General features: G+C 41.4%; 1 protein-coding gene across 1 annotated transcript in view; it reads right to left on the bottom strand.

The window, feature by feature from the left end:
• LOC122797638 (coiled-coil domain-containing protein 178-like) overlaps positions 1-26677 on the bottom strand; it is a 1250322-nt gene that overhangs the window by 518910 nt on the left and 704735 nt on the right. The window contains exon 6 of the mRNA XM_044066183.1: positions 20847-20944. Within this exon, the coding sequence (XP_043922118.1) occupies positions 20847-20944 (98 nt within the window). The remainder of the gene's footprint in view (positions 1-20846; positions 20945-26677) is intronic.

Raw genomic sequence — 26677 nt, 5'->3', positions numbered from 1 at the left:
TGCCAGAAGCCTGAAGCCCTGGAGAGAGAGAGCTGAAGACCATCTCTGGCAAAGCATCGTGGCATGTCAATTATGTCCTTCCAGGATGTCAGGTACTGGATCCCCTTTGAATGACACCAAAAACTAAGTCAGTTGTTAAAGTCAATCATTTTCTGTTTGTATTGAGACATCATTCTTGGTGACAGTAGGATGCTGCTTACAGCTAGGGACACACCTGCCTGGGAAACATATTCAGTGATCTCAATCATGTTTCTCTTCATATAGTCCAAAGAGGTACATCTCAGGTCATTCACATCAACATGGACTATGACAGTGTCATAACACTACCTATTATTAAGAGGAGATGAGTGTGTGCATGATATGGTGGATTCTAGCACACCTGACAAGCAACTTACTATGACTTTTTTCTTGTCTAGCCTGGTGAGGGATATGTCTACGTGTCTCACAATAGAGTCTTCTATGACTATTATGTTGGGTTTGGGGCTGGACTCTGGACACAGACTCCTGAAGGACCTAACAGATGAGGTAGTGGACTGAGGTCTGGAGTGCTTCCTCAGAGTTTGCATAAGTTGAGAATAGAGCTGAGTAGAAATAGCAGGGGCAGCTCGTGCTATAGGACTGCAGCCCCCCCCCCCCCCAAGCTGTGGAAAGAAAAAAAATAAATAAATAAAAAAATGTGAAAAAATAATTCCCCAGACATGTATGTGTGCAAAATGCCCAAAGTGCTATATGATGGTGGGCAGAGAACAGGCTTGAACCCTGTACTTTAGGCCCAGGTGGCAAGAGCCTGAATTCCCTACCCATCACCATTTGTAAAGAATTTGCAGATTATTCCTCATACTTGTTCTGTTCCTCATAAAATCTGTGGTTTCTGTATTTTTGTGTCCTTACAAAGTCAGTAGTGCAGTAGTGCAGTGATAGCACTGTTGCCTGACAGCTACAGGTTCTCTGGTTTGATTCTTGGCTGGGGTGCCTTCTGTGTGGAGTCTGCATGTCCTCCCTGTGTTTTTGTAGGGTTCCTCTCAGTTCTGTTCCTCAAAAAATCTGTGGTTTCTGTATTTTTGTGTCCTTACAAAGTCAGTAGTGCATTGGTGCAGTGGTAGCATTGTTGCCTGACAGCTACAGGTTCTCTGGTTTGACTCTTGGCTGGGGTGCCTTCTGTGTGGAAGTCTGCATGTCCTCCCTGTGTTTGTGTGTGGGGGTGCTGTTGTGTCCTCCCATCTTACAAAGACATGTGTCTGTCTGGATTGTTTCTCCCTAGGCCTCTGCTGAAAATTGGCTTTTGTTCCAAGTCAGACTTTCCTGGTTAACAAATGTTAAATAAAAATGACAAGCATTTGAATTTCAGACTTCATATTCTTCAGAAAGTACATGGTAACACCAAAACTTTTATTCTAGAAATTTTCTAAGTTTATAAGATGGATATTTGAAATTTGTCCCTACTTTTGGGACTGTATTCCCCCATTATTGGCTTCATCCAGTTTGTTTGTGCTAAGGTTGAGAGCTATGGTAAGAACTGAATTCACTGACTATGTTTGTGGGCTGTATTCCCCCATTACTGGCTTTGTCCAAGTGTTTTTGCTAAGAGGTTGAAAGCTATGGTGAGAACTGAATTCACTGAATATGTTTGGGGGCTGGATTCCCCATTATTGGCTTTGTTCAGGTGTTTTGTGCTAAGAGGTTGTTGGCTATGGTGATAACTGAATTCACTAAATGGTAGCCATTTAAGTTTCAGTCTTCCTCTCTTTCACAAAACAGCTGATTTAGCATAATGGTATGTTGCTCTGACTGTTTTGCACAGGGTCCTGGGTTCAAGACTTGGCAATGAAATGCACGGTGGTAACACATCATTTTATTCTACCAACTTTCCAACATTATACAAGCAATGTTTAAAATGCGTCCTTGGTTTTGGGGGTTTTGTCCCCCCCAATAAATGTTGGCTTTTTCGAGATTTCTCATGCTGCAAAGTTCAGAGATACAGCTGAGTGAGTAAATTTTACAAGGAGCTGAGAGCTGCAGGGGAGCAAAAGTTTAGTGCTGCTTATGCTGAGTTTGCTTGCATTGTTAATAGCACAACAGGTAGTGTACTTGCGTTTGATGTGGAAGGCTGTGGGTTCTACTTCCACAGTAGATAGATGCATTGCTGATACTGTACTGTGTTGAAAATGGGGTGGATGCTGCACTCCTTTTTGGTGAAGATACCTAGTAACTATGAACCTGTTGTCAGTTTGCCATCCATTCCCTATTGCAATATTACTAGCTTATCATTTTTTTTAGTGTAAGGTAGAATATTTATTCCTCAAGGGCAACAGGCACTTTATTTGTAAATGAAACAATGAAATATAAAATTGTTTGCTAGCAGCAACCTCTTCATTAGTTACAGATCTCTTTAATGCGGAATTATTTAGATGACTTTTACTTCTTCAGAGATTGTGCATACATACTGATAATGGTGGACTACAGAAGTCTGAGTAGACTTTTATGATGGAAATGTTCTGAATTGGGCAGTTTTGTCATTAATGGTGCATGCATTTTGTTTCATTGTTTACTGAAAAAATGTTAAAAACAATAAATTTAAAATGCTCTCTAAAACTGTACTGTATTGTACAAGGAATATAATTTAATACAATCAGGAAGTTGTATGAAAGAGCATGTGTATGTTTCGCGTGGAAGTAGCCTGTGATTTGAAAACAGCCCAAACCCAAAATTAATCTTTATCTGCCACTGGCAAAATGTATTTTCTTTGAATGTGGGTTTCAATGCTGTTTCAATGAATGTGAGTTTCAAGGGCAGAGAAGTTTTAATGCCAAGTCTGTTTCCATTGTGAGACTGCATTGCTTTGTTTAGCAGATATCTATTAGTGTTTGCGCTGTAAAATGCAAAATAAAACTTTCAAATGAAGTCCAAATAATCACAGAAGTAAAGCAGTATGCACATTAGTGTTTATGGTAAATGGGGTGAAATAGCCAAGTAATGGTTCAATGGAATGGCTGCAGGGGGGGAGGCTCCATTCGACCATGATTTTCTGAGGGGGGAAGGGCGACAAGCTCAAAGACAGCCCTAGCTAAAATATACCTCTCAACTGTCCAGATTTTTGCAGAATGAATAGATTTTTGCTTTTTATTTTTGGTTTGTTCCTCATAAAATTTGTGTTTTTTCTGGCAAATCATTTAGGAATTAAGTCACTAAATAATGACAGACACTGAGTTTCAGACTTCTTAACCTTCAGAAAAATGCATGCTAAAGCAAAACATGTTATTCTATCAACTGTCTCAGTTTATACAAGAGCAATTTTTAGTACTGTTTATATGTTCCCTCAATATATTTGGCCTTGTCCAGGTTTCCTGCGTTAACAGGATGAGAGGTATGTACAAATAAATTGCTTTATAGAATTAGGCATATCCAAACCTCTCAACTGTCCCCGATTTTGTCTCAATATGTTGTTCTTCCCCTAATAATCCCGCCGCAAAATGGCAATTTTGGAAGAAAACATGGAGGGTTTACAATTAATAAATAACTGTAATAATCAGAGTTATAGATTACTTTTATTTCAGAAATGCATTTAGATTCTTTTATTTTGTCAGCTGCTCAAGTTAGCAGTACTAATATTAAAAAGTGTCCCTTCTTTGACAGGTTCCCAGCTGTATTGTGTGGCTATTTTATATTTTTGTATCACATTTTTGGTATGTTTTTCATAAAATTGTGTTTTTTTGGCAAATTAGTGGCAAATCATTAAAGACTGAAGTTAGAAAATAATGACATACATTTCAGTTTCAGATTTCATACCCTTCAAAAAATTCATACTAATGCAAGACCTACTATTCTAGTATCTTTCTAAGTTTATAAGAGCAATATTTAAAAATTGTCCTTATTTTTGGGCCTTTGTCCCACTTCTATGTATGGCTTTGTCCAGATTTCTTGCTCTGAGGTCAAGCAGTATGACACATGTGTCAGGGCCATCACAGTCAGCCAGAGACATTTCAAATTGTGACATACTTGTTGCACCCCACTCCCCCATGTAGTGACTCTGGATGTGTCCAAGCAAGACAAGGAGCAGTTGTGCAGAGTAAATGTGCAGAGTATCCCCCCATCCAAGGTAGACACAAGTACTACAGTGGCTTTTCATCTGTCCTTGATTTTGCGGAATGTTCTGGTTTCTGTCATATTTTTATACTGTTGATTTATGCTTATTACTATTCAGAAACTGTCTGTTGCTCTGTGTTTAAGTAGCAATGCTTTAATGACCATCAGGTGAGCTTGTCTGAAGTTGTAAGATGCAAGTACATTTTAATAAGCATACTGTTAAAGAATTACCAACACTGAAAGCCTTTCTGTTTTTACCATAGAGAGAATACTTACATAACTAGATAACGTATAAGCCTTGGGTATTGAAATGCATATGACAGTATTTGTAATAAAGGACAGGATTACATTATTTTAAGAAGCTCATTACATTTGTTGGAGACTTGCAGTCATCTTTGCAGACTTTACCTGCAAACTAAACAGAATGCCAATCTATCGTGTGTGGTCCATAACCTGTGCAGTAATCCTTTAAGCAATGTAGGTTGAGCTTGTTTCTTGTTTGCTTTTCATTTTTTGCTTTGATCATGTTTTCCCCATGAAACAAGTAGACAGTTGTCAGGCAGCAGGTCTTTTTTGGATAAGAAACATTTTACAAGTGGGGGTATGACAGAGATTGCTACTTTTAGCATGTTACTTGGTACTTTAATAAAGCTGAAAAAGAAGTTATGTACCTACAATAATGTTCCATGTTAGTTGTCTTCTTCTCGCCTTCTTTCTTGCTGGTTGGGTTCGGAGCCGATCCTCGGCTCCGACTCGGCCATCTTCAATAGCTCGAGAGCTGTTTACTGGCTCGAGGCTACCCTATATTCCATGATGCCTGGCGCAAGTTACTCAGATCTCGTTTGAAAAAGCTATTCCAGACATAAGTAAGAAGGAAATCTACCTTAGAAGCCCCCTGGGGGCCCAACTGTGAAGCTATCTAAGCAGAAAAATGCAACCAGAGAAGGTTCAGCCAATGAAAAATTGAAAAGGCGAGCTCCTCTCGATCCACTAGGATAGGGGGATGGAGGGTGGGATGCAAGAAAGAAGGTGAGAAGAAGACAACTAACATGGAACGTTATGGTAGGTGCATAACTTCTTTATGTTAAGGTGTCTATCTCGCCTTCATTCTTGATGGTTGGGACAGCGTCCCTAGCACCTACTATCCCGGGTGGCTCACTGGAACAGACTCTTCAGAATAGTGGAACCAAAATCAGCCCTGTTCCTGGAAGCAATGTCTAATTTGTAATGAGAAATAAAGGTATGTGGGTTAGCCCACGTAGCAGCTGCACAGATAGATTCCATGGGTAACCTAGATTGGAAGGCCACCGAGGTAGCCAGTGCCCTAGTAGAGTGGCCTTTAGGTTTTGTAGATAATTTTTTGTTTCTCAGCTGGTAAATGAATGAAATAATATGAGACAACCACCTAGATAATGTTACCTTTGAGACAGGAAGGCCCTGTCTGCCCTCAGCATAGGAAATGAAGAGTTGGTCGGATTTCCTGATGTCCTTTGTCCTATGCAAATAAAAATGCAGCTGTCTGTAAACATCCAACTGGTGCAATTTATATTCTGCATTATTGGTGTGATTAGGAAAGAACACAGGAAGGTCTATGGACTGATTCAAATTATTTTGTGTACAGACCTTATGAAGGAAGGAAGGATTGGTCCTTAGAGCAACCCTATCATTACGGAAAACTAAGTATGGGGGATGAGTACATAGAGCCTGAAGTTCCGAAACACGTCTGGCAGAAGTAATGGCTACCAAAAAAAAAGAGTTTTCCAGGATAAAAACTTAATGGAGCAAGATGCTGCAGGTTCAAAGGATGGCAAGATTAGGGAAGCTAGCACCACGTTTAGATCCCATGGAGGTGGTGGATCCCTCACTGGGGGCCTAAGCAGAGTGGTTCCTTTGAGGAAGGCTTTATACAGCTTATGAGACATGATGTTATTAGAAGCCAACCCAATATGAAAATTCGAAATGGCAGCTAACTGAACCATGATTGTAGCAAGTGGAACCAGAATGGAAGAGCTCTGCTAAAAATTCCAGAATCTCGTGGACAGGGTCAGAAAAAGGATCTATATTCCTAGCCTCTGCCCAGCAAGAAAAACATTTCCACTTACTAGCGTAAATTTTCCTAGTTGTGGATTTGTGCGATGAGATAATAATTTCCCGCACAGAGGTGGAAATATTAGGAAGCCTGGCTAAGGTTGGAAGTGGAGCAACCAAGCTGTGAGCTGGAGTGTTTGAAGGGATCGATGCAGTCTGCCCGATTGGTGAATCAGTAGATCTAGAATAGGATCCAGAATCCAAGGCTGCTCGAGAAGATAATGATGCAGGAATGGGAACCATATCTGTCGAGGCCAGTAAGGGGCAATGAGGATCATTTTGCAACCCAATGCAGTTGCTCTCTGTATGAGTTTGATTATTAGGGGAAACGGAGGAAAAGCATAAAGAAGTCCCTGAGGCCAATCGTGGACTAGCGTCTCTGGGGGAGTGGCCAGGAAGTGGAAGGAGGGAGAAGAAATTGCTGCACTTGCTGTTGAAAGGTGTGCCGAACAGGTCGCAGCAAGGCTGACCCCATTTGTGAAAGATTTGTTCCACAATTACCTGATTCAGAGACCACTCATGAGGCATGAGAATTGCTCTGCTGAGCCTGTCTGCTATGACATTGGAACTCCCAGGATTGTGCGTTGCAATCAGAAAACGTTGGGAAGAGATCGCCCACTGCCAGAGTCTGAGTGCTTCTCGACATAGAGGATAGGACCTGATTCCGCCCTGCTTGTTGATGTACCACACCACTGATATATTGTCCGTTTGAACTGCAATGATCCCAGGAGGGAGAGAGTACTGAAGGGCTTGCAACGCTAAAAGCATGGCTCTCATCTCCAAGACATTTATATGAAAATGGTACTCATGAGGCTGCCAGGTGCTTGGACTGTCCTGCCTGATAATGCCCCCCCACCCTATCAGGGAGGCGTCTGTGGTCACTGTGGTGACTGGAGGGGGTAGCACAAATGGTCTGCCCTGGGACACTGATGGGGAGACCATCCACCAAGCGAGGTGCTTCTTGCATGCTTCTGTGATCATAATCTTGTGAGACATGGGAAGCTGTTGGAAAGACCACTGTGTGAATAGAAGCCACTGGAGGATTCTCATGTGAAAGCAGGCCAGGGGAACAAGAAGAACTGCTGATGCCATGGAACCCAGTGTTCGGAGGACGAACCTGACTTGAATCATTCTGCATGTTAATAAAATCTGTACTTGTTGGCGAATTAGTGATGCCCTGTCTGGTGGAAGGTTCGCAAACATGTTCCTGGTATTTAGATTTGCACTTATATAAGCAATATGCTGACAGGGCAACAATGCAGATTTTTCAAAATTTATTGTGATACCTAGCCTGAACAAGTTTTGATAGTGTAGTCCCTGGCTTGCAGGAGGTGATGCCTGGTGGAAGCAGTAAGGAGCCAGTCGTCTAGATATGGAAACACTTGGGATCCTTGATGTCTCAGGTGAGCCATAACCACTGCCATGCATTTGGTGAACACCCTGGGGGCTGTGGTGAGACCAAAGGGCAGAGCTCTGAACTGATAGTGACTGGCTCCCAGCCAGAAGCCAAGGAATCTTCTGGAGCGCCTGTGTAAGCATCATGAAGATCTATAGAGCACATCCAATTGTTCTGACCCAGAAAGGGTAGAATGGACTGTAGCGTGACCATCCGAAACTTCGTTCTTTGTACAGATCTGTTTAATCTGCTGAGATCCAGAATGGGTCTCCAGTCCCCTGTCTTTTTTGGTACCAAAAGGAACCTTGAGTAAGTTCCGGATTTGAGTTGGTCTGCGGGGACTTCCTGGATGACTCTTTTATGTAGCAGCTTTGAAATCTCTATGGCTGCTTGTTTCCTTAGAATGGGTGGAACATCTGGAAGGGACTTGTTTGAGTTTAACTGGGGTTGAGCAAAGGGAATTTTGTAACCTCCAGATATGATCGACTGTACCCACTTGTCTTGAGTTAGGGCTCGCCAGGCTTTTGGGTACAGTGAGAGCCTTCCCCCGACTGCCTCCAGAGGCGGGCAGCTGGGTAACCCTTCAGGGATGCTGAAAGGGCTTCTCAGAGAAAGATTCTCTGCTGCCCTGGTTCTGCGGACCCCCCCCCCCTGCCACGAGGGTGGCATCCGTTATTGTTCCCTCCTCTGCCCCTGGAGGGGAACTCACCACGTGTCAGGCAAGGCTCCCTTGGGTTTCCGGAACCACATCTTTCCACTCTTCTGACCCTTGGGGTATGGTCTAGAAGGAGTGGAAAAATGGACTCCTACAGCAGAGAGAGTCTTGCCTTCTTGTTCACACCTGGTTAGGGTGTCCTTCACCTGTGATCTGAAGAGAGCGGAACCATCAAAGGGGGTATTGGTGAAAGACACTCTGAAGGCCTCTGCAAAATTACATAGCCGCATCCATGCATGCCTCCTAAGGGCAACGCCTGTGCCTGCAGCCCTACTCGCACCATCGGCTGCATAAGAAATGAGCCTCATGGAGGAGTTAACAACTGAATTCAGAGTCACCAGCTGGGAGGCCACCTTAGCTTGAGCCCCCTCAGCTGATGGATCTTGAAGGGTATCTCCAAGCTCTTTAAGGTGATCCCTCTGAAGGCGAGTGAAATGGCACAAATAATTCAGCGACCTCATGGAGAAGGTCACTGAAGCAAACATTCACTTCCCATATCTGTCCATAGTCCTAGACTCCTTGCTAGGGGGATGGACAGATGAGGAAGTTTCTGCCAACTCCTTCTTTGTGGCTGCTGCTACCACCATGGCATCGACAGGTATGCCCTTAGTCAAAAATTGTTTGTCCTGAGGTGCAGTTATAAATTTAGCAGGTCTCCTGGGGGTTGGTTCCACTGTGTCTGGAGATGACCATGCTTTCCGAGCCACCACAGACATAAGTGGGTTGAAAGGCAGAGACACCCAGGAGGTGGAAGGTCGGGAACCAAACGCATCCAGGAATACCGACTCATCCTCGGAAGGGGCTAGGGTATTCCAGTTCCCCCTCTGCCTAAGCATCTCCAAAATGTCTGAAAAGGAGACATCTTCAGAGGGGGATCTTGGGGACCCTTCCTAATCCTCTAAGTCAGTATCCAATGTGACAGACTCAGTGGAGTCAACGTGCTTCCTCTTGCACTTCCTCTTATGAGGTGGCTCCTCTGATTGATCAGGGGAGGCCTCGGAACAGGAAGAAACACCCAAGGGGGTGCTCTGGAGTGTTGTTTCCCACGCTTGGGGTCTGGAGGAGGGGCAGAGGAAGATGCAGGCACCACAGGGGGAGGAGCCAGTGGGGTTGACCGTGGGACTGACTCAGGGGCCAGTACACTCCTCATGACCTTGAAGGCATCCCCATCCGGGCGCAGAGAAGAATCCGGCTATGAAGAAATCAGAATTCTTCTCCACACCGAGGGGGACAGCTCTGAGGCCAATGTAGGAGCCGAGCTCACCTGCGCCGAAGCTCCGAGGGGGAGAACAGGATCGGACAAGGGTCTGATGCCACTTGCCCCCTCGGAGCCGACGAGGGAGTCTCGGCACCCAGATCCCTCCAAGGATGGTGCCATGGAAGGGATCAGAGCTGACGATGGAACTGAAAGGGAAGGTATCGGAGCCGACAGTTCCACGAGTCGAACCCCAACGAACTCCAGCTCTGAACTCAAGAGAGGAGTCGGAGGAGAAATCTCTGCAGAAGTGGACGGAGCCGACACATGATGAGGGGGGGCTGTACAACATTTTCGCTAGAGCCTGCAATTTCAGTAGCCTACTGACCACTCTCTCCAAGTCCTGATCTGAAAGTCTAGAGAACCGAGAGGAGTGAGAGGACCTATGACTGTGCTCCGATTGGAGCAGAGGTGATCGTGGAGCCGAGCGTATCGACTCCAAGGAGGGAGACCTAGATCTCTTTTGACTCCCAGATGGCTCCAAAGTACCTGTTGGAGCCAATTGGGAGGGAGGCACATCGGCTCCAGCCGGAGCCGAGGTGAATGGTGGAGTTTCACCCAGCGACGGCTCCGAACTGGGAGCTGAAGACTTAGGTGGCTTGGAGGATTTCACAGGCTGAACCTTGGCCGGTGAATCCTGGGGCTTGAGCAAACCCCTGAGTATCAACTTATTTTTGCTCTCCTGCAGGACTCTTGGGCTAAAAGCATGACAAACCGAACAAAAGTCCTGCAGGTGCACTGCGCCCATACAATAGACACAAGAAGTGTTACCATCTGTCAGAGACATCTTCTGACAGCATGAGTCACACTTCTTTAATCCGGACACTTTAGACTCCTTGGACATATTTACACACCCACACACCAAGGTAAAACACTCACACACACTACAAGAAAAAACAAGTTAGCAGGTATACTAATTAAACAATACAGCCAACATACACTAAATAAGTCTACTACTACTAAAAAAGCATTTTTTTTATTTTATTTTATTTTTTTAAACTACCGCAGAAGGAAGAGAGGGGGAGGGGTGGGGAAAAACTCTCTAAGTAAAACGAGTTTTTTTAATAAGAAAACAGGGGGGATAGATACTATTTAAAGAGTCTAGCTAGGGTAATAGTATCATTTAAGGTATTAAGTACACTAATAAGAGGTAAATTCTAGTGAAAAATAGAAAATACAAAAAAGTATACGAGCCTGAGCCAGTAAGACAACCTCGCAGTCTGAAGCAGCAAACAAGATCTGGGTAACTAGTGCCAGGCATCATGGGATATAGGGTAGCCTCGAGCCAGTAAACAGCTCTCGAGCTATTGAAGATGGCCGAGTCAGCTCCGAACCCAACCAGCAAGAATGAAGGCGAAGTAGACAACTTAACATTATAAATTATAATTAGAACTGCAGTGCAAGGAGAAGTGATTTGAGTTGAGTGCTGCTTGTTTTTCTTATACTTGATTTTGACTGGCATTCCAGTAATGTATTTAAAAAGTAGTTTATATTTTCATGCCTCCCAACCTTTTTGTTTCCATCTACATATTAAGTAAGCTGTCATGCAGACAATGCATTGAAATATTTTTTTTGTTCTACACTTCATTTTGTCTTGAGTGGACTCTCATAATCCTGGCTTGGCACCCAGGTCAGCATATTTAATTAAAGTTACAGTTTTTGCGGTTTTGAGCATAGCCCCTCCCCTTTCTAGTTGGCCACACCCATTCCCTTGACCCCACCCATTTAGCTGTCTCCTGCAGTCCCTCTTTGATTTGAAGTCACCAGCCGCCACTGAGAAATATAGTTGAGAATGAACTCAGGTGAACGAGTTCTTGGCATATTTGAAGTACTAGGAGTCAGATCCTATGGTTTTGAATCGATAAATTGAACAGTGGGACTGCGTAAAATAACTATCGGATTCAAAGACTTAGGATCCAAAATTATTCTCTTCAGATGTCATGAAGCTGGATCTTATGATCTTCATATTTTTTGTGGAGGCTCCGAGAATGAAGAAGTCTTTGGGGACTTTGGTGGAAATCGTTTCCTATGCTCTGACAGAGCCTTGGACACAGTTTGCTGGGAGTTTAATCCCCAGAGAAGGAAGAATATGAAGGAGGTAATACCCCTTTGAGGACTAGTTTATCCCTCCAGTCTGCAACAGCCCTCGAGTTAAATGCAGCACAAATGGTACAGTTTCTACCCAGATGTGCTGCTCCTAAACAATAAACACACTCCCTCTGGGCATCCAAGTTTGGAATTTTGTGCCCACAAGAAGTGCATTTTTTAAAACTTGTAGGCTTCTCAGCCATATTAACTTAACAATAACAAGGAAAGGGAAGGAAAGAAACTGCAGTATATATATATATATATATATATATATATATATATATATATATATTCGTGTTTATATAAACTTTTTTGTAGTAAAGACAAACTAAGATAAAAAAGGACCTCAAACAATGATAGTTAAGAATACCCTCTTCAACCAGGTAAGAAAAAAAGGAATAGAAAAGGTATATATAAAGGTAGGTACCAACAATAGTACGTAGAACGTTATCGTACTAAGATAGAGTGGCTAACAGATAGAAAAAAAAACAAAAAAACAAATAACTAAGAGGGAGAAACTATAAAATAAATAATTAACTAGAAATAGAAATATAGAGATTTTATTACTCACAAACGCTTACTACACAACCTAAAAAATGCTCAGTGGATCCACATCCATGCACAATGGCAGCAAATAAGATATGAGGCATTGGGGTAGACTAGAGTATTGTGAGTAGAGGGAGGAGCTCAAGGGTTGGAGCCAAAGTCTGTAGAATGCAGTCGAGTTAGATCCAAGGTCAAATCCATAACCCAGATGTTCAGGAAGAATGAAAAGGACAACTGAAAAATTAATTATAAGGTGTTGCTTACTGTGATGGATCCGAAGTCTTCTTAAGACACTAGGTCTTGCTGGCTGAATTCTGCTGAAATCAAAGTCTAGTTATAATTCCATTTACAGTCTGTTGCCCACAGAAACTTGCAAAGTGAACACTGATGCAGCACCAAATTCTGAGTAGTAACCAATAAGTTAACCACACGTACTACTGTTGCAGCTTTAGTTACACTGTATTACTTTACTTCTCAAACAGCATGGATGATATGAGAGATACAATACAAAAATATCTCTAACAATGTTATCTGCTATAGTCTCTTTATAGTAGTTGTACATCCTGTTTTTCTCCATGGTACTCTATTTTGGACTTTGTATGAGAACATCTGTTTGCTGGTGTTTGCAGAAAAACATGTTTTCATCCTGTAGAGAAATAATGCTGATATTGTCTTTTAAGGAAACACCTTGTGGAAAAAAACATACAAATGCTGACTTGATCATTCAAACTTCCTTGGTTAACAGTGTCATATGACAGAAACATGTACTGTTGTCCATTCTTTATAGAAGCTGCATTACATCCTGTTTTTCACATTTTTGCTCTTACTGACCATGTGAAATGCATACATTCTGTTTTTAAGTCCGTAAGAGGTCAGCTTTTTTGCTGACAGTGTGAAATGCATACATTTTTGCTGATTCTGTAGGAGACATGTCCATTAAGCAAATTCCTTATTTTTAAGCCACAATCATTTAGTATGGATGCTAATCACATATTGCTAAACTCTATTTCTACATTTAAGCAAGCTTTATTTTATACCTTATTTATGTTACATATTTGTAACAGAATTACTTTCAACCTTTTATTCATGGTTAAATACACTCTAACAATTCCCTCTTTTTATTTTAAAACATACTCAAAACGCTTTGTACTGATATGTATTTTTGATCAGATTATATAAAAAACACATTAGGAAACAAAATCTTTAGTCTTCTTTTGATACAAGTCAAAAATGCAATTTTTACATAGTTAATATAATGATATCAAGTATTACTACCAAAACTGAATGTATCTAACAACTTTTTTCTTTTGCAGACCATTCTGTAAAAATATTCCATCAGTTATGAGCTGTGTCTGCTTTAGTTTTATTTTTAACTTGATTAATTTATTCTTTTGCAATCACTGAATTTCATTTATGACTTAGAACTGTTCCATTAACTCTTTGCAGCTGTTGAATTAACTATTTACTTTTATTAATCATTTTATACCAAAGATTAGAGATAGACTAATATCTATAAGAGACAAAAACTATGTGCTACTGCAAACGTTATTTAGTTCTATAAATATACAATTTCAATGTAATTTTAACCATAACACTGTGGACATATTTCTGAACTGCCCAATAACACATTAGCTGACAGTGAAGTGAACATATTAAACACCTTGGTAAAGTACTGAACTGGGCTTAGATAATACATATTTGAATGTAATTATTTCAGTATATTTAATACTTGAGGATTTAAAAAAAACATGATTTATACACTAAAGAATGCTATGTACATATGAGTCCATTAGCTGTATGAGTACAATGTTTTAATATAATTTTTCTCTAACTGGGGTAACCAATACTGGTACGGATAAAAAGGTGGTCCAAAAAACAGTGATAAAGTTACAACTAGTAATAAAATTACAACTTGACAAATTACTTTTGAACTTGTTACTTTACAATGTGTCCTTTGCAGTATATATCACACAGACTGTTTGCTACTCGTGCATTTCAATCTAGTAGGTACCCTAAACCCATTTTTAAATATGGTACTCCACACATATTCATTGCTAAACATTAATTTAATTTGTACTGAATTATTTTGTATTTGTACATACAAAGACTATAAAGTACACTTAGTCCAATCTACAAATTTAGAAACATTAACATCAAGCAAAATCTTGGAAAATTCTTATGTCTCCTAATAGAAGTATCTAGTGGAATTGCCACCAGAGGCAACTACATACCCAACAATTAGAAACATTCATGCTTTTGCATACCAACATTGTCTTGCCAAAAAATATTAAAAAAGACAATAATAATTAGAATAATAGCTATTAGCAACTTGTAAAATATCTTATCCTGTCAGGTTTAATCTGTTTACCAGTATTTCTAATGCACTAATACTGGTTTTCCCCTCCCCCTGAAAGAGTACTGTCAAGAAGGAATGATATATTATTTCTTCCTGTAGCTTTATTTTAGACCCTTTTGCAATACTGCTCACACAGCCAGTGTAAAACTGAGAAAGTACCCCTCCCCATGTAGTATTGCACTATTGTTTATTTGCTTTATGCTGTGAGAATAGAATGTATGCCAGCCCAACACTTTGGTTATACACTTGCTTTATTAGGTTAACAAACTATGGACCTTTGTATGATTTGATAATTGTTTGCTGTTTTCACTGACAGAATATATTGTTTCTGTTGCCTTTGCTGTCTACTACTACTAGTGGTTATTTGTACCCTCTTATATACTTTATTTGAAATGTATGTATACTATAGCCCATCTGCTGGCAGTACTTGATATAACTGAGTTTTTTTACTTTTAACATTTACCTGAAAACAGATTATCAGTAACATGCATACACAATTACCAACTAGTGCTGCATGTGAACATTTAACAATTATGTTTTAATAACAATAATGTTTTAGAAAAACTCAAATCATAAAAAGTAAAGCCAGCAAAACTTGACCCAATTCAAAAAAACTGAAATTTAATTCATAAATCCATAGAGCAGCAAGAATTTGCACAGACCGGTTTTGGCTGGTATCACATACACAGCCTTCATCAGGTATCACAATTAGCTTACATATTTTTTTTACTTTGATTTCAGTATTTTTTATTTATTTAACTGCCCTGCCATTCATTTTACAAAGACTGCTTAACCAATACCATCTGTGATTTTATTTATTTATTTTTTTAATTCAAAACTTTTTTTAACTGTTTGATGTGGTGTTACTATACAATTATTAAAAAAATTAAAAAAAAAAACAAAATATATCAAAACAGATATTTGCTTAACTAACACATGTTTATATTTACATGATTTACATTTGCTGTTGTCTACCTTTTCTCTTGTGCATTTTAACAGATGTACTTTATATGAAAAGAAAATACATGCATGTCAATCTTGTGACTTCAGTTTTTTACTGCTATGCACTAGAACTGTTTTGTTGACCTTTTGACTATGCTATGAGAATGCCAGTCATACGCTCTACTTTACTGTTGCACTGATGAATGTTTTGCTCTAACTGAATGAAAGTTTTAAAACATTTGAGAATGATTTGTCCATACATCATATCCTGACATGTATGCTTAACCATTTTCAAAACACAAGTATATTGTAAAATATATCTCTTTTGTACAGATCAGCTGTAGTTTCCTGCACTTTTGCAATTTTTATTTATTTATTTTACATTTGTTCACCGGGATAGTCCAACTGGATGCATGTCCATTTTCAGCGGAGGCCCGGGGAGAAAAGCTCCAAGGGTAAGCAGATACAGCATTGCATAATACCAGCATTATATATTACAAACAGACTTACAGAGATTACATAAGTAAGCAAGTTAAACAAGTTCCACAGGTTAGAGTTAATCCTGAGCACAAGTCAGGATTAAATTAAATTACACAGTAAACTGGTTAACAGATTTTTACACATTCAAGAGAGAATTAGCCAGGCTTGATACATTGACATAGCCAGTTAAGTGACAAATGTTGTTTGAGTCTAGTTTTAAATTGACCTAAGGTGGAAAGTAAGGTAATATCAGCTGGAAGAGAGTTCCAGGATCTACTTACAGAGTTGGCAAAAAGAGAATCACCGGCTGTGTTATTCATTTTGCTAGTCTGAATTAGTAGTTTGTTAGAGGAATGTTTTAAGAATGTTTGTATAAATTATCTAAACTTCCTGAACTCATTGTGTCTGTCTTTTAGAAGTTTATTACATTCTTTTGTAACAATATATACTGGAGGGTCTGTCAATGACTGATTTGACTCCTATTGTAACTCCGAAATTAACCTTTCACATGTGGTGACAGGACATAACTGTTCAACATCTGAATATAATGTAAGCATATTAACTTTTCCTCATTCTTTACCATTAAAATCTTTGTCTGTACAGTCTAACATTTGAATAATGTCATGCAATACGTTTTTATGACATTGTACACAGAAAGCAGTTTCATATGATTTACACAATAAACATTTGTCATACCCCGCATGGTTTTCTTTCAGATACCAGTCAAATATTGTAATACATTTGCATAATGCCTTACTATCAACTTGCCCTAATAAGGTTTTACATTTACTAATGTGCTGTGTATACCAACACTGCAGTTTACTCCATGTTTTATCTGTTTGTTCTGCTACATTAAGAGTAAAACTTGGCTTACACTTGCTTGAATTCTGTCTAATTGCATCCATACTAAAAATGTGACACAGAAAAAGGTCTTACCAGTTAGCAAGAAAACAGGTGATCAGGCTGTTGTTGCAGATGGATGGAAATTTTTCAGAGTCACTCGAGAAGCTGGTGAAACACAGCAGGCAGCAAACTGCTGTGAAAAGTAGATGTCCACCTTTTCTTGAAGAATTAATGGCACTTCAACTTTCCTGGACTGCAGGCTCAATCTGGATTCAGATGTCTGCGAATCTTTACTGCTGCAAGCTGCATAAACTGGAGTATTTCTGTTTAGGATTTACACATATGTACAAATGTTAGTTACTGCAATTTGATTGAAGTGACCCTGTGCAGGCATCACTCCCCTGTGTTCAAATGCAGGTAGGCTCGCCATTGAAAAATGAATTATTAAGGTGCTGCTTACTGTGATGGATCCAAAGTCTCCTAGAGACACTAGGTCTTGTTGGCTGGATGTTAAATACACTTTAACAACAGCATCAGATCAAAAGCTAAATTTCTGTAGGTTACCCCTATCAGTTCCTTGTAAACAGACAGGGGAACACAGAGACAATGACAGATTATATTCTCCTGGACACAAAGATCTCTAAAGAAGATGACTGCAGCTATGAAAAATACATTTTTGGAAGGAAAAGAATGTAGAACTGGATACAATTTAAAGAGCAAAAACATCAGATTTTCAACAAACGTCCATATAGTCAAAGTTATTGTTTTTCTAGTAATAAAATATGACTGTATGGGATGGACTGTAAGTCTGTGTTTGCTAGAAAATTAATGTTTTTGAACTGTGGTGTTGGAGAAAACTTTTCAGAATTCCACGAATGACAAAAAGATTGAATCAGCCAACACTTAAGAAAATAAATCCAGACTATTCTCTGGGAGGTGTTATAGTTAAGCTTAAACTCAAACACTTTAGCCACAACATTCACCAGAGAATATACTGATGTAGATAAAGATCAAATGTAAAAGAAGAGGGGATGGCAAACACTACAGTAGATGGACAGCATTACTGAAGTAATGAATATGAAATTTAAAGAACTTAAAAAAAGTAGGTCTTGACAGACAGATCTGGCATGCTAAGAGTCATTGAGGTCAGTAGGGAGTTAGACTTGACTGAAAGATTATAATATAAGAACTGGGTTTATGTAACATCAACAGCAATGCATAAATTGTATTGGGTTGTGAAGGTGAACCAAGAATGGAGTCAAAAGATGAATATCTGTTTTTTGATCACTCAGATCATCTTGTTCATGTATGCTCATGAACTTTGGATGGTGATCAACATGATGAGATGATATCACAGATACATTCATTGGAAATGAGATTCCCTCATAGGGGAACTGGAGTCATTCTCCATAATGAAGTAAGATGTTTGGCAATCCTGGATGTTCTCAGAGTACAGCCTTTGCACCTCCAGTTTTAGATTAGTCAGTTGAGGATGTCTGGCTGCCTAGGAAAGATGTCTTTTAGATTCATTCCACAGCAAGTATACCACAGATGTCTCACTGGGAGACAGTCCTGAAGCAAAACCAAAACACACTAGAGAGACTATATCTAATAGCTTGTCTGGAGTCACTTGAGGAGTCCAACTGATGAGCTGGAGACTGTTGCTAGGGATATAGACATTTAGCCTATCTTGCTGAGCTTGCTAGCACTATTATATTCTTCACAGCAAGCAGTTTAGAAAATGAATGAATGGACTTTCACCACATGTAACCTACATTTTTGTTCTGGACCTTTTACCATCACTCACCAACAATCAGCATACATTTTCTACAGGTTTTGAAACTTTCAACAAGTCACTCCTGGCTTCATCCTACTTCCTTTGTTATAATATTTATTTTTCTCATTTAGTCTAAATGACATGAAGACAGGCAATCCTCTTAACATCTGTAGGTGAATCTACTATTTGCCAGCCTGCAGTTGATCAGTGTCCAGAGAACATTATCACAGAATGGTCAGTGGCTTTTTGTAACAGTGATTAAACTTGGAGAAAAGCAAAAACGTAAATGTTGCTGTAGCACTTTTACCAGTTTTATTCCCCTTTTCCCAAACTTGTGCAATCCCAGAGAAAAAGTACATATTCCAATTCTTTTTTGCATTTTTCTAGCTCCCATCCTTTTCACCAAAAATGCTCTGTTGTAAAAGGCCACTTGGTCAGAGCGGCTAGGATGGGGCTAGAATGATCAGTTTAGAACAAGATTATTTTAATGAGTGTGACAATTTAAGGGATATGTTTCTTAAATGAGGATATCCATCTATTTTAGTTGATCAATCAATTAATGAAGTAAAAAGTAAGAGATCTACGGAGTTCTTTAAACCATTTTTTTTTGGTGACCATAGAGTTCAAGAGAGTAATTTATTGACAACTGGCTTTAGTCTGAGTTTCATCACTCTTTGTAGTATTGATGCTATTTACCTTAAGGAAATTTTACATACAAATTGGAACCTATTGTTGGATGATATTAATTTAAAACAGAAGTTAGGTGATCCTCCTAGGGCTCTTTTTAAGAAAGGTACCAATTTTAAAAATGTATTTAATTCTAAAAATTCATTTGATTCTAACAAATTTCCTTTAATTAGATGCCCTGGAATGTATAAGTGTGAGGCTTGCTCTTATTGTAAATATGTTGATACTGGCAATAATTTCCCAGTTTGTAATACCAATTATGAGATCAAAGGAACATTTAACTATAACTCTAAAGGCATTGTTTATCTGGCTAAGTGCTTGTTCTGTGAAAGTTTTTAATATAGGTAAAACAGAATGCAGATTTAGAGAATGACTATATGAACATATTTATAGTATTAATAAATTGCATGTTCATGATGCCCTAGTCAGACATATAATGACCTCCCCAGAACATAATTTTAAATTCAAGGTAATTGAGCAAGTTTTGTCTGAAGAAAGAGGATGCCCTTGGACTCTTAAATTGAAATGCTGTGAACTTAAGGGGCAAGTTCCATTAAATGTGTATAGCTTTCCTGGGTTGAATGATACATGCTCAATACAGTGCTTATTAAAACTGAATGCACTGGATAGGTAATATTTTTGGCTTTAAGTGTTTATATGTGATGGTTTTTATGGTTGTATTTCAATGCACCGTGTTTTCTGTTCTATTATACTATATGGTAGCCAATTACTTTTATGAATGAAATTACTGTTTATTTACTTATAGTTCAGTCTTTGTACCACAAAATGTTGTTGTTTCTAAAGATTTGTTTCAGTAATGTAATTTCCTTTTGGGTCACATGCTTTAATGGAGGGTTATTTAAACTATGTTCTTAGCTTTGCTCTTGCTGTCTGAAGACATTTGTTTTAGTAAATACAGACGAAAGCGCTTACAACATTTAAAATGTAGTGTCTGATTCTTGATTTACCCTTCCACTTCTTCCTAGTACTTGTATTACATCTGTTGTTTGCCAGGATAAGCTCTGGTTCCCAGTGACCAAGAATATGATAAAGTGGGTACTGGAGAATGAATGAATGATTGAATGAATGACTCTCAGCAGTTTTGTTTCTTCAGAACTTAATCTTAATTTGGGCACTTTCATTCTTTGGTTTACTAAGTTTTGGTATGACAAGTAATTCAAAAGGCCAGTCTTTCAAACTTTGCCTCCTGAAGAAAGTCCATTTTTACTGTTGCTGTACTGAAAATGGGAGATGACTTCTGTTCTTTTCTAATATTACTGTTTAAGAAAGAAATTCATGTTGTAAGTCCCTTTCTGGATAACAGCCCACCATTTCTTCTAGTCAACAATTCCTCTTCAGTTCTGATTAGGTATTCAAAGAAATAATCCCCCTGTAAATCACACTGTTCCAATCTATATTTGCACATATGACTATTCTAACAAATTAATTACAAGTTAAGTTGTAGTTTTATAAAATAATTATAATCCAGAGTAAATGCAACAAGCTGATTTAGGGAACATACACCATACATTTAGTTATTTAGCTTCACTAAACATTTGTAATCTTTAGATGTAGTAATAATCCTCCTACCTTTAGCTGACAGGGACACACCTTCAATATAAAGATTTGTAGACAACATATCGGTTGTTCTAGATGTAGTCTGGCTATGATCACCTGTCATCAAAACCCTTTAAAATAAATACATATAGTTTTAGGGTAATATGAAATACCTTCAGAGACTGAATAAACTGATTTTACATGTCATGTATGAAACACAAAATATGTTTCAAAACAAATGCAAGCTACAAACTTAATAGGAAGTTAGTTTTTGCAAGTAGGTGAGCTACTATTCAGTTTATGTTTGACATTTTGTGAGACAATGAAAGTACATTAATTTGAGGTACTTACAAATCATGGATAGATCATATAATTGTCAAAGAGCACCCCAGCTTGTAAAATAATTAGAAGTTATGTACCTACCATAACATTCCATGTTAGTTGTCTTCTCTCGCCTTCTTTCTTGCTGGATGGGTTCGGAGCCGATCCTCGGCTCCGACTCGGCACTTGCTTTAGCTCGAGAACTCCTTTTACCAGCTCGAGGCAACCCTATATCCCATGATGCAAGGCGGAACTACCTCAGATCTCGTTTGGCAGCTAACTGACCCTGCTAAAGACTTATGCTAACATAATTAGGAACCATGGTTCCTAAAAGAAGTCCTCATAACAATGCTCCAGAGGAAGCAATCTAATAGGAACTCTCCAAGATCTGTCCAGGCCAGGGGAAGGAGGGACGCAAGAAAGAAGGCGAGAGAAGACAACTAACATAGAACGTTATGGTAGGTACATAACTTCTAAATGTTAAGTTGTCAATCTCGCCTTCATTCTTGCTGGATGGGACCGCGTCCCTAGCACCTGTATCCCGGGTGGCTCAATGGAACAGACTCTTGAGAACTGTGGAACCAAAACTGGCCCTATCTCTGGAGGCCAAATCCAACTTGTAATGAGACACAAAGGTATGAGGCGTGGCCCAAGTAGCTGCTGCACAAATAGTGTCAATGGGAAGTCTATCCTGAAAGGCTACAGAAGTGGATAGACTCCTGGTCGAATGCGCTTTTGGCTTAGAAGATAGTTGTTTGCCCCTTAGAGAGTACACATAGGAAATGGTGGAAGTCAACCATCTAGATAAGGTCACTTTAGAAACTGGAAGACCTAACCTGTTTTCTGCATAGGAGACAAACAATTGGTCTGATTTTCTAATTTGTTTAGTCCTATGTAAGTAGTACCTGAGCTGACGATGAACATCCAAAAATGCAGCTTCTGTTCAGCTCTGTCAGAATAGTTAGGAAAGAAAACTGGTAGATCAATAGATTGGTTAATATTGGTTTGAGATACAACCTTGGGAAGAAAGGAAGGGTTAGTTCTGAGCGAAACCCTATCCTTATGAAAAACCAGATAAGGTGAACGAATACAGAGGGCCTGAATCTCAGAAACTCTTCTTGCAGAAGTAACAGCCAGCAAAAATATAGTTTTCCACGTCAATAACTTTAAAGAACACGTAGCAGACGGTTCGAAGGAGGTAGAATTAGGGATGCCAACATTAAGTTTAGATCCCATTGCGGAGGAGGATGTTTCACAGGCGGTTTTAGGAGAAAACTCCTCTTAAAAAGGCTTTGCATAACCTATGAGACATGATGTTATTGTCATGCAAGCCAACATGATACTTGGAAATAGCAGCCAGTTGTACTTTGACTGTAGATGACGAAGATCCCGAATGAAAAACCTCCGCCAGGAAATCCAAAACAGAATGTACAGGAGCGGTAAAAGGATCAATATTTCTGGCGTTTGCCCAAATCGAAAAACGTCACCACTTGCTAACATAAACAGTTCTAGTGGACGACTTTAAAGAAGACACTAAAATGTCTCTGACTGAGTCAGAAATCATTGGTAGCCTGGCTAGGGAAGGAAGTGGAGCAACCAAGCAGTGAGGTTGAGAGAATGAATGGCCCGGTGCTGCTGACCCGACTGGTGGATCAAAAGATCCGGAACTGGGTCCAGATGCCAGGACTGCACCAGAAGATGATGATGTAGAGACGGAAACCAAATTTGTCGAGGCCAATATGGAGCAATGAGGATCAACTTGGCTCTCAAAACGGTGGCTTTCTGAATGACTTGTGGAATCAATGGAAAAGGAGGAAAAGCATAAAGAAGTCCCCGAGGCCAATCCTGGGTTAGAGAGTCTCTCAAAGGTTGGCCTGGAAGAGGAAATAGTGTGAAGTAATCTGGGCACTTGCTGTTTTGAGGGGTAGCGAAAAGATCGCAACAAGGGGTGCCCCACTTCAGAAAAATCTGATCCACTACAGATTGATTGAGAGACCACTCGTGAGGCATCAGAATAGATCTGCTTAGCCTGTCCGCCAATAGGTTGGACCTGCCGGGGATGTGCGTTGCTATCAGAAACCGCTGAGAAGAGATCACCCATTGCCAAAGTCTGAGAGCTTCTCGACATAAGGGATAGGACCTGGTTCCGCCCTGTTTGTTGATGTACCAGACCACGGACATGTTGTCCGTCTGTACTGCAATAGTCCCTGTGGGAAGAAAGTCGCCGAGGGCTTGCAACGTTAAAAGCACTGCTCTCATCTCCAGGACATTTATGTGCAGGTGGTATTCTATGGGTTGCCACGTCCGTGGACCATCCTGCCCTGATAATGCCCCCACCCGATCAGAGAGGCATCCGTGGTGACTGTGGCAATTGGAGGAGGGGAACAAAGGGTCGGCCCTGATGAAGAAGAGGGAAGATATCCACCATCGTAGATGAGCCCTGCAAGACTGTGTCACTAAGATCTCGTGTCTCATGGGCAGATCGTGGTACGACCACTGCGTGAATAGCATCCACTGCAGGAGACGCATGTGGAAGCGAGCCAGTGGAAGAAGAACAATGGCTGCAGCCATTAGGCCTAGAACTTTCAAGACAAACCTGGCTTTGATCTTGTTGCTTTGTAACAGAAGCTGAACAAATTTCTGGATGTCCAGAATCCTTTGATCTGCTAGCCTGGCTAACATTTTGACGGTATTTAACTCTGCGCCTATAAAGGTGATAGATTGGCAAGGCAGCAGAGAGGATTTTTCGAAATTTACCGAAATTCCTAGACTCTTGCAAAGCTGTAGGGTGTAGTCTCTGGACCGAAGAAGTTGATGCTTGGAGGTGGCGGAGAGGAGCCAGTCTTCCAAATAAGGAAACACCTGGAATCCTCGACGTCTCAGATGAGCTGTGACCACTGCCATGCATTTGGTGAACACTCTGGGGGCTGAAGTGAGGCCAAAGGGCAGTGCTCTGAATTGGTAATGACTGGCTCCCAGCCGAAAGCGGAGAAACCTTCTGGAGCGTCTGTGAATCTTTATGTGATAGTACGCATCTTGAAGGTCTATAGAGCACATCCAGTTGTCCTTGCCCAGAAAGGGCAGAATTGATTGCAGCGTGACCATCCGGAATCTTGCCTTTCTGACAGACTTGTTTAGTCTGCTTAGGTCTAGTATCGGTCTCCAATCTCCCGTCCTTTTGGGGACCAAAAAGAATCTTGAGTAGAAGCCGGATCCTACTTGGTCTGCCGGCACTGTTTGGATGGCTCTTTTTTCCAGGAGTTTTGAAACTTCCTGTCTTGCCAAATCCCTTTGACCGGGTGAGATGTCTGGAAGGGATTGTAGAGCTATGGGAAACCTTTTGAAGGGGATTTTGTAACCCTCGGATATGATCGACTGTACCCACTTCTCTTGTGATAGGGATTGCCAGGCTACTGGGTACAGCGAAATTCTTCCCCCGACTGCCTCCAAGGGTGGACAGTCGGGCAACACCTCAGGGATGCTAAAAGGGCTTCTCAGGAAGAGACTCCCTGTTGCCTGGTTCTGAGAACCCCCCCCCCTGCCTCTAGGGCGGCGTCTATTATTGTTACCCCCTCTGCCTCTGGGGGTAAACTGACCACGTGTGTCCGGTGTAGCTCCTTGGGCTTTACGGAACCACATCTTCCCCCCCTTCTGACCCTTGGGATATGGTCTAGAAGGAGTGGAAAACTGGACTCCAACGGCAGAAAGAGTTTTACCGTCCTGCTCACATCTGGTCAAAGTATCCTTCACCTGAGGTCCGAACAAAGCCGAACCGTCAAAGGGGTGTTGGTGAAGGACGCCTTAAAGGGGTCCGCAAAATTACACAGCCGCATCCAGGCTTGGCGCCTAAGAGCAACACCTGTGCCTGCGCCTGCTCGCTCCATCGGCCGCATAAGATATGAGCCGCATGGAGGAGTTAGATATAGAATTCAGGATAGCAAGCTGAGAGGCAATCTTTTCCTGAGCCCCAGCAGCAGAAGGATCCTGGACTACTTCTCCCAGTTCCTTGAGAATATCTCGTTGAAGCCTGGTGAAGTGACAAAGGTAATTCAGCGAACGCATAGCAAAGGTCGCTGAAGAAAACATCCGCTTTCCATACCTGTCCATGGTCCTAGAATCCTTATTAGGAGGATGGACAGGTACTGAAGGATCCGCCAGTTCCTTCTTAGTGGCCGCCGCTACCACCATAGCATCCACAGAGACACCTTTGGACAGGAATTGTTTATCCGAAGGGGCCGTGATGAACTTGGATGGTCTCCTGGGGACAGGTTCTACAGAATCTGGAGCTGCCCACGCCTTCTGAGCCACTACCTGCATGAGTGGGTCGAAAGGCGGAGACACCCAGGAGGTGGAGGGTCGGGATCCAAAAGCCTCCAGGTATACCGACTCATCCTCGGAGGGGTCAATGGAGGGCCAATTCCCCCTCTGTTTGAGGAGCTCAAGGATGTCTGAAAATGAGACATCCTCAGAGGGGGACCGTGGGGAACCCTCCGACTCATCTAAGTCGGTATCAGATGTAGTAGACTCAGGGGAGTCTGTGTGTTTCCTCTTACACGTCCTCTTCCGAGGGGTTCCCCTGCAGGGTCAGGAGAAACCTCGGAAGAGGAGGAAATTCCCAGTGGGGAAACCTGGGGCGATGGATCCCTGGGCCTGAGAGCAAGAGGCTGGCAAGAGGCATCTGCAGGCACTGATGAGGGAGGAGCTAGAGGGATAGACCGTTGACCAGGCTCAGAGGCCAGGACACTCCTCATCACCTCAAAGGCTCCTCTCCCCGGGAGACCTGAACACACCGCTCGAAGAAACAGGAATGGTCGGCTCCAAGGAGAGAGAAGGCTCTGAGGCCGATGTCGGCGCCGAGCTTACCAAAGCCGAAGCCCCGAGAGGGAGAGCGGGGTCGGACAAGGGTCCGATGCCACTAGCCCCCTCGGAGCCGACAGTGGAAACCCGACGACCGGATCCCTCCAAGGAAGGTCTCAAGGAGGAGATCGGAGCCGAAGATGACGGAGCCGAAGGATGTATCGGCTCTGGCATCGAAACAGTCGCTGTCCCAAGAAGCTCCGGCTCCGAACTCTGGTGTGGAGTCGGAGGAGGAATCTCAAGAATGGGGGTATAGCCGAAGTCTGTTGAGACGGGCTATGGAGCATTTGGGCCAGTGCCTGAGATTTCAACAGTCTGCTTACCACCCTCTCCAAATCGTGGTCAGACAGCCTGGAAGATCTCGAAGATCGGCTCCGATGGCTCCGCTCCGACAAAAGAGGAGACCCCGGAGCCGAGTGAATACTTAGTATCGAAGGGGACCGGGATCTCTTACGGGTCGAAGCCATCGGAGCCGAAGTCCCTTGAACCCCAGATGGAGCCGAGGATATCTCGGCTCCGATGCTGGATAAAGTGTAGGCTCCAGCCGGAGCCGACAAGGCCACAGTAGTTAGGGTATCGGAGCCGGCCGGCACCAAACCCACTACTCTAACAGAAGAAGTATCGACTCCAGCCGAAGCCGATATCGGCTCCGACGGAGCCACCGGAGGAGGCTTGGACACTGTAGC

This window comes from Protopterus annectens, chromosome 3.part1 (genome assembly GCF_019279795.1).
Source record: "Protopterus annectens isolate FY-2018-M chromosome 3.part1, PAN1.0, whole genome shotgun sequence".
NCBI lineage: Eukaryota > Metazoa > Chordata > Ceratodontiformes > Protopteridae > Protopterus > Protopterus annectens.
Note: the sequence above shows the minus strand (reverse complement) of the source record. Positions and strands in the feature narration are given on the sequence as shown.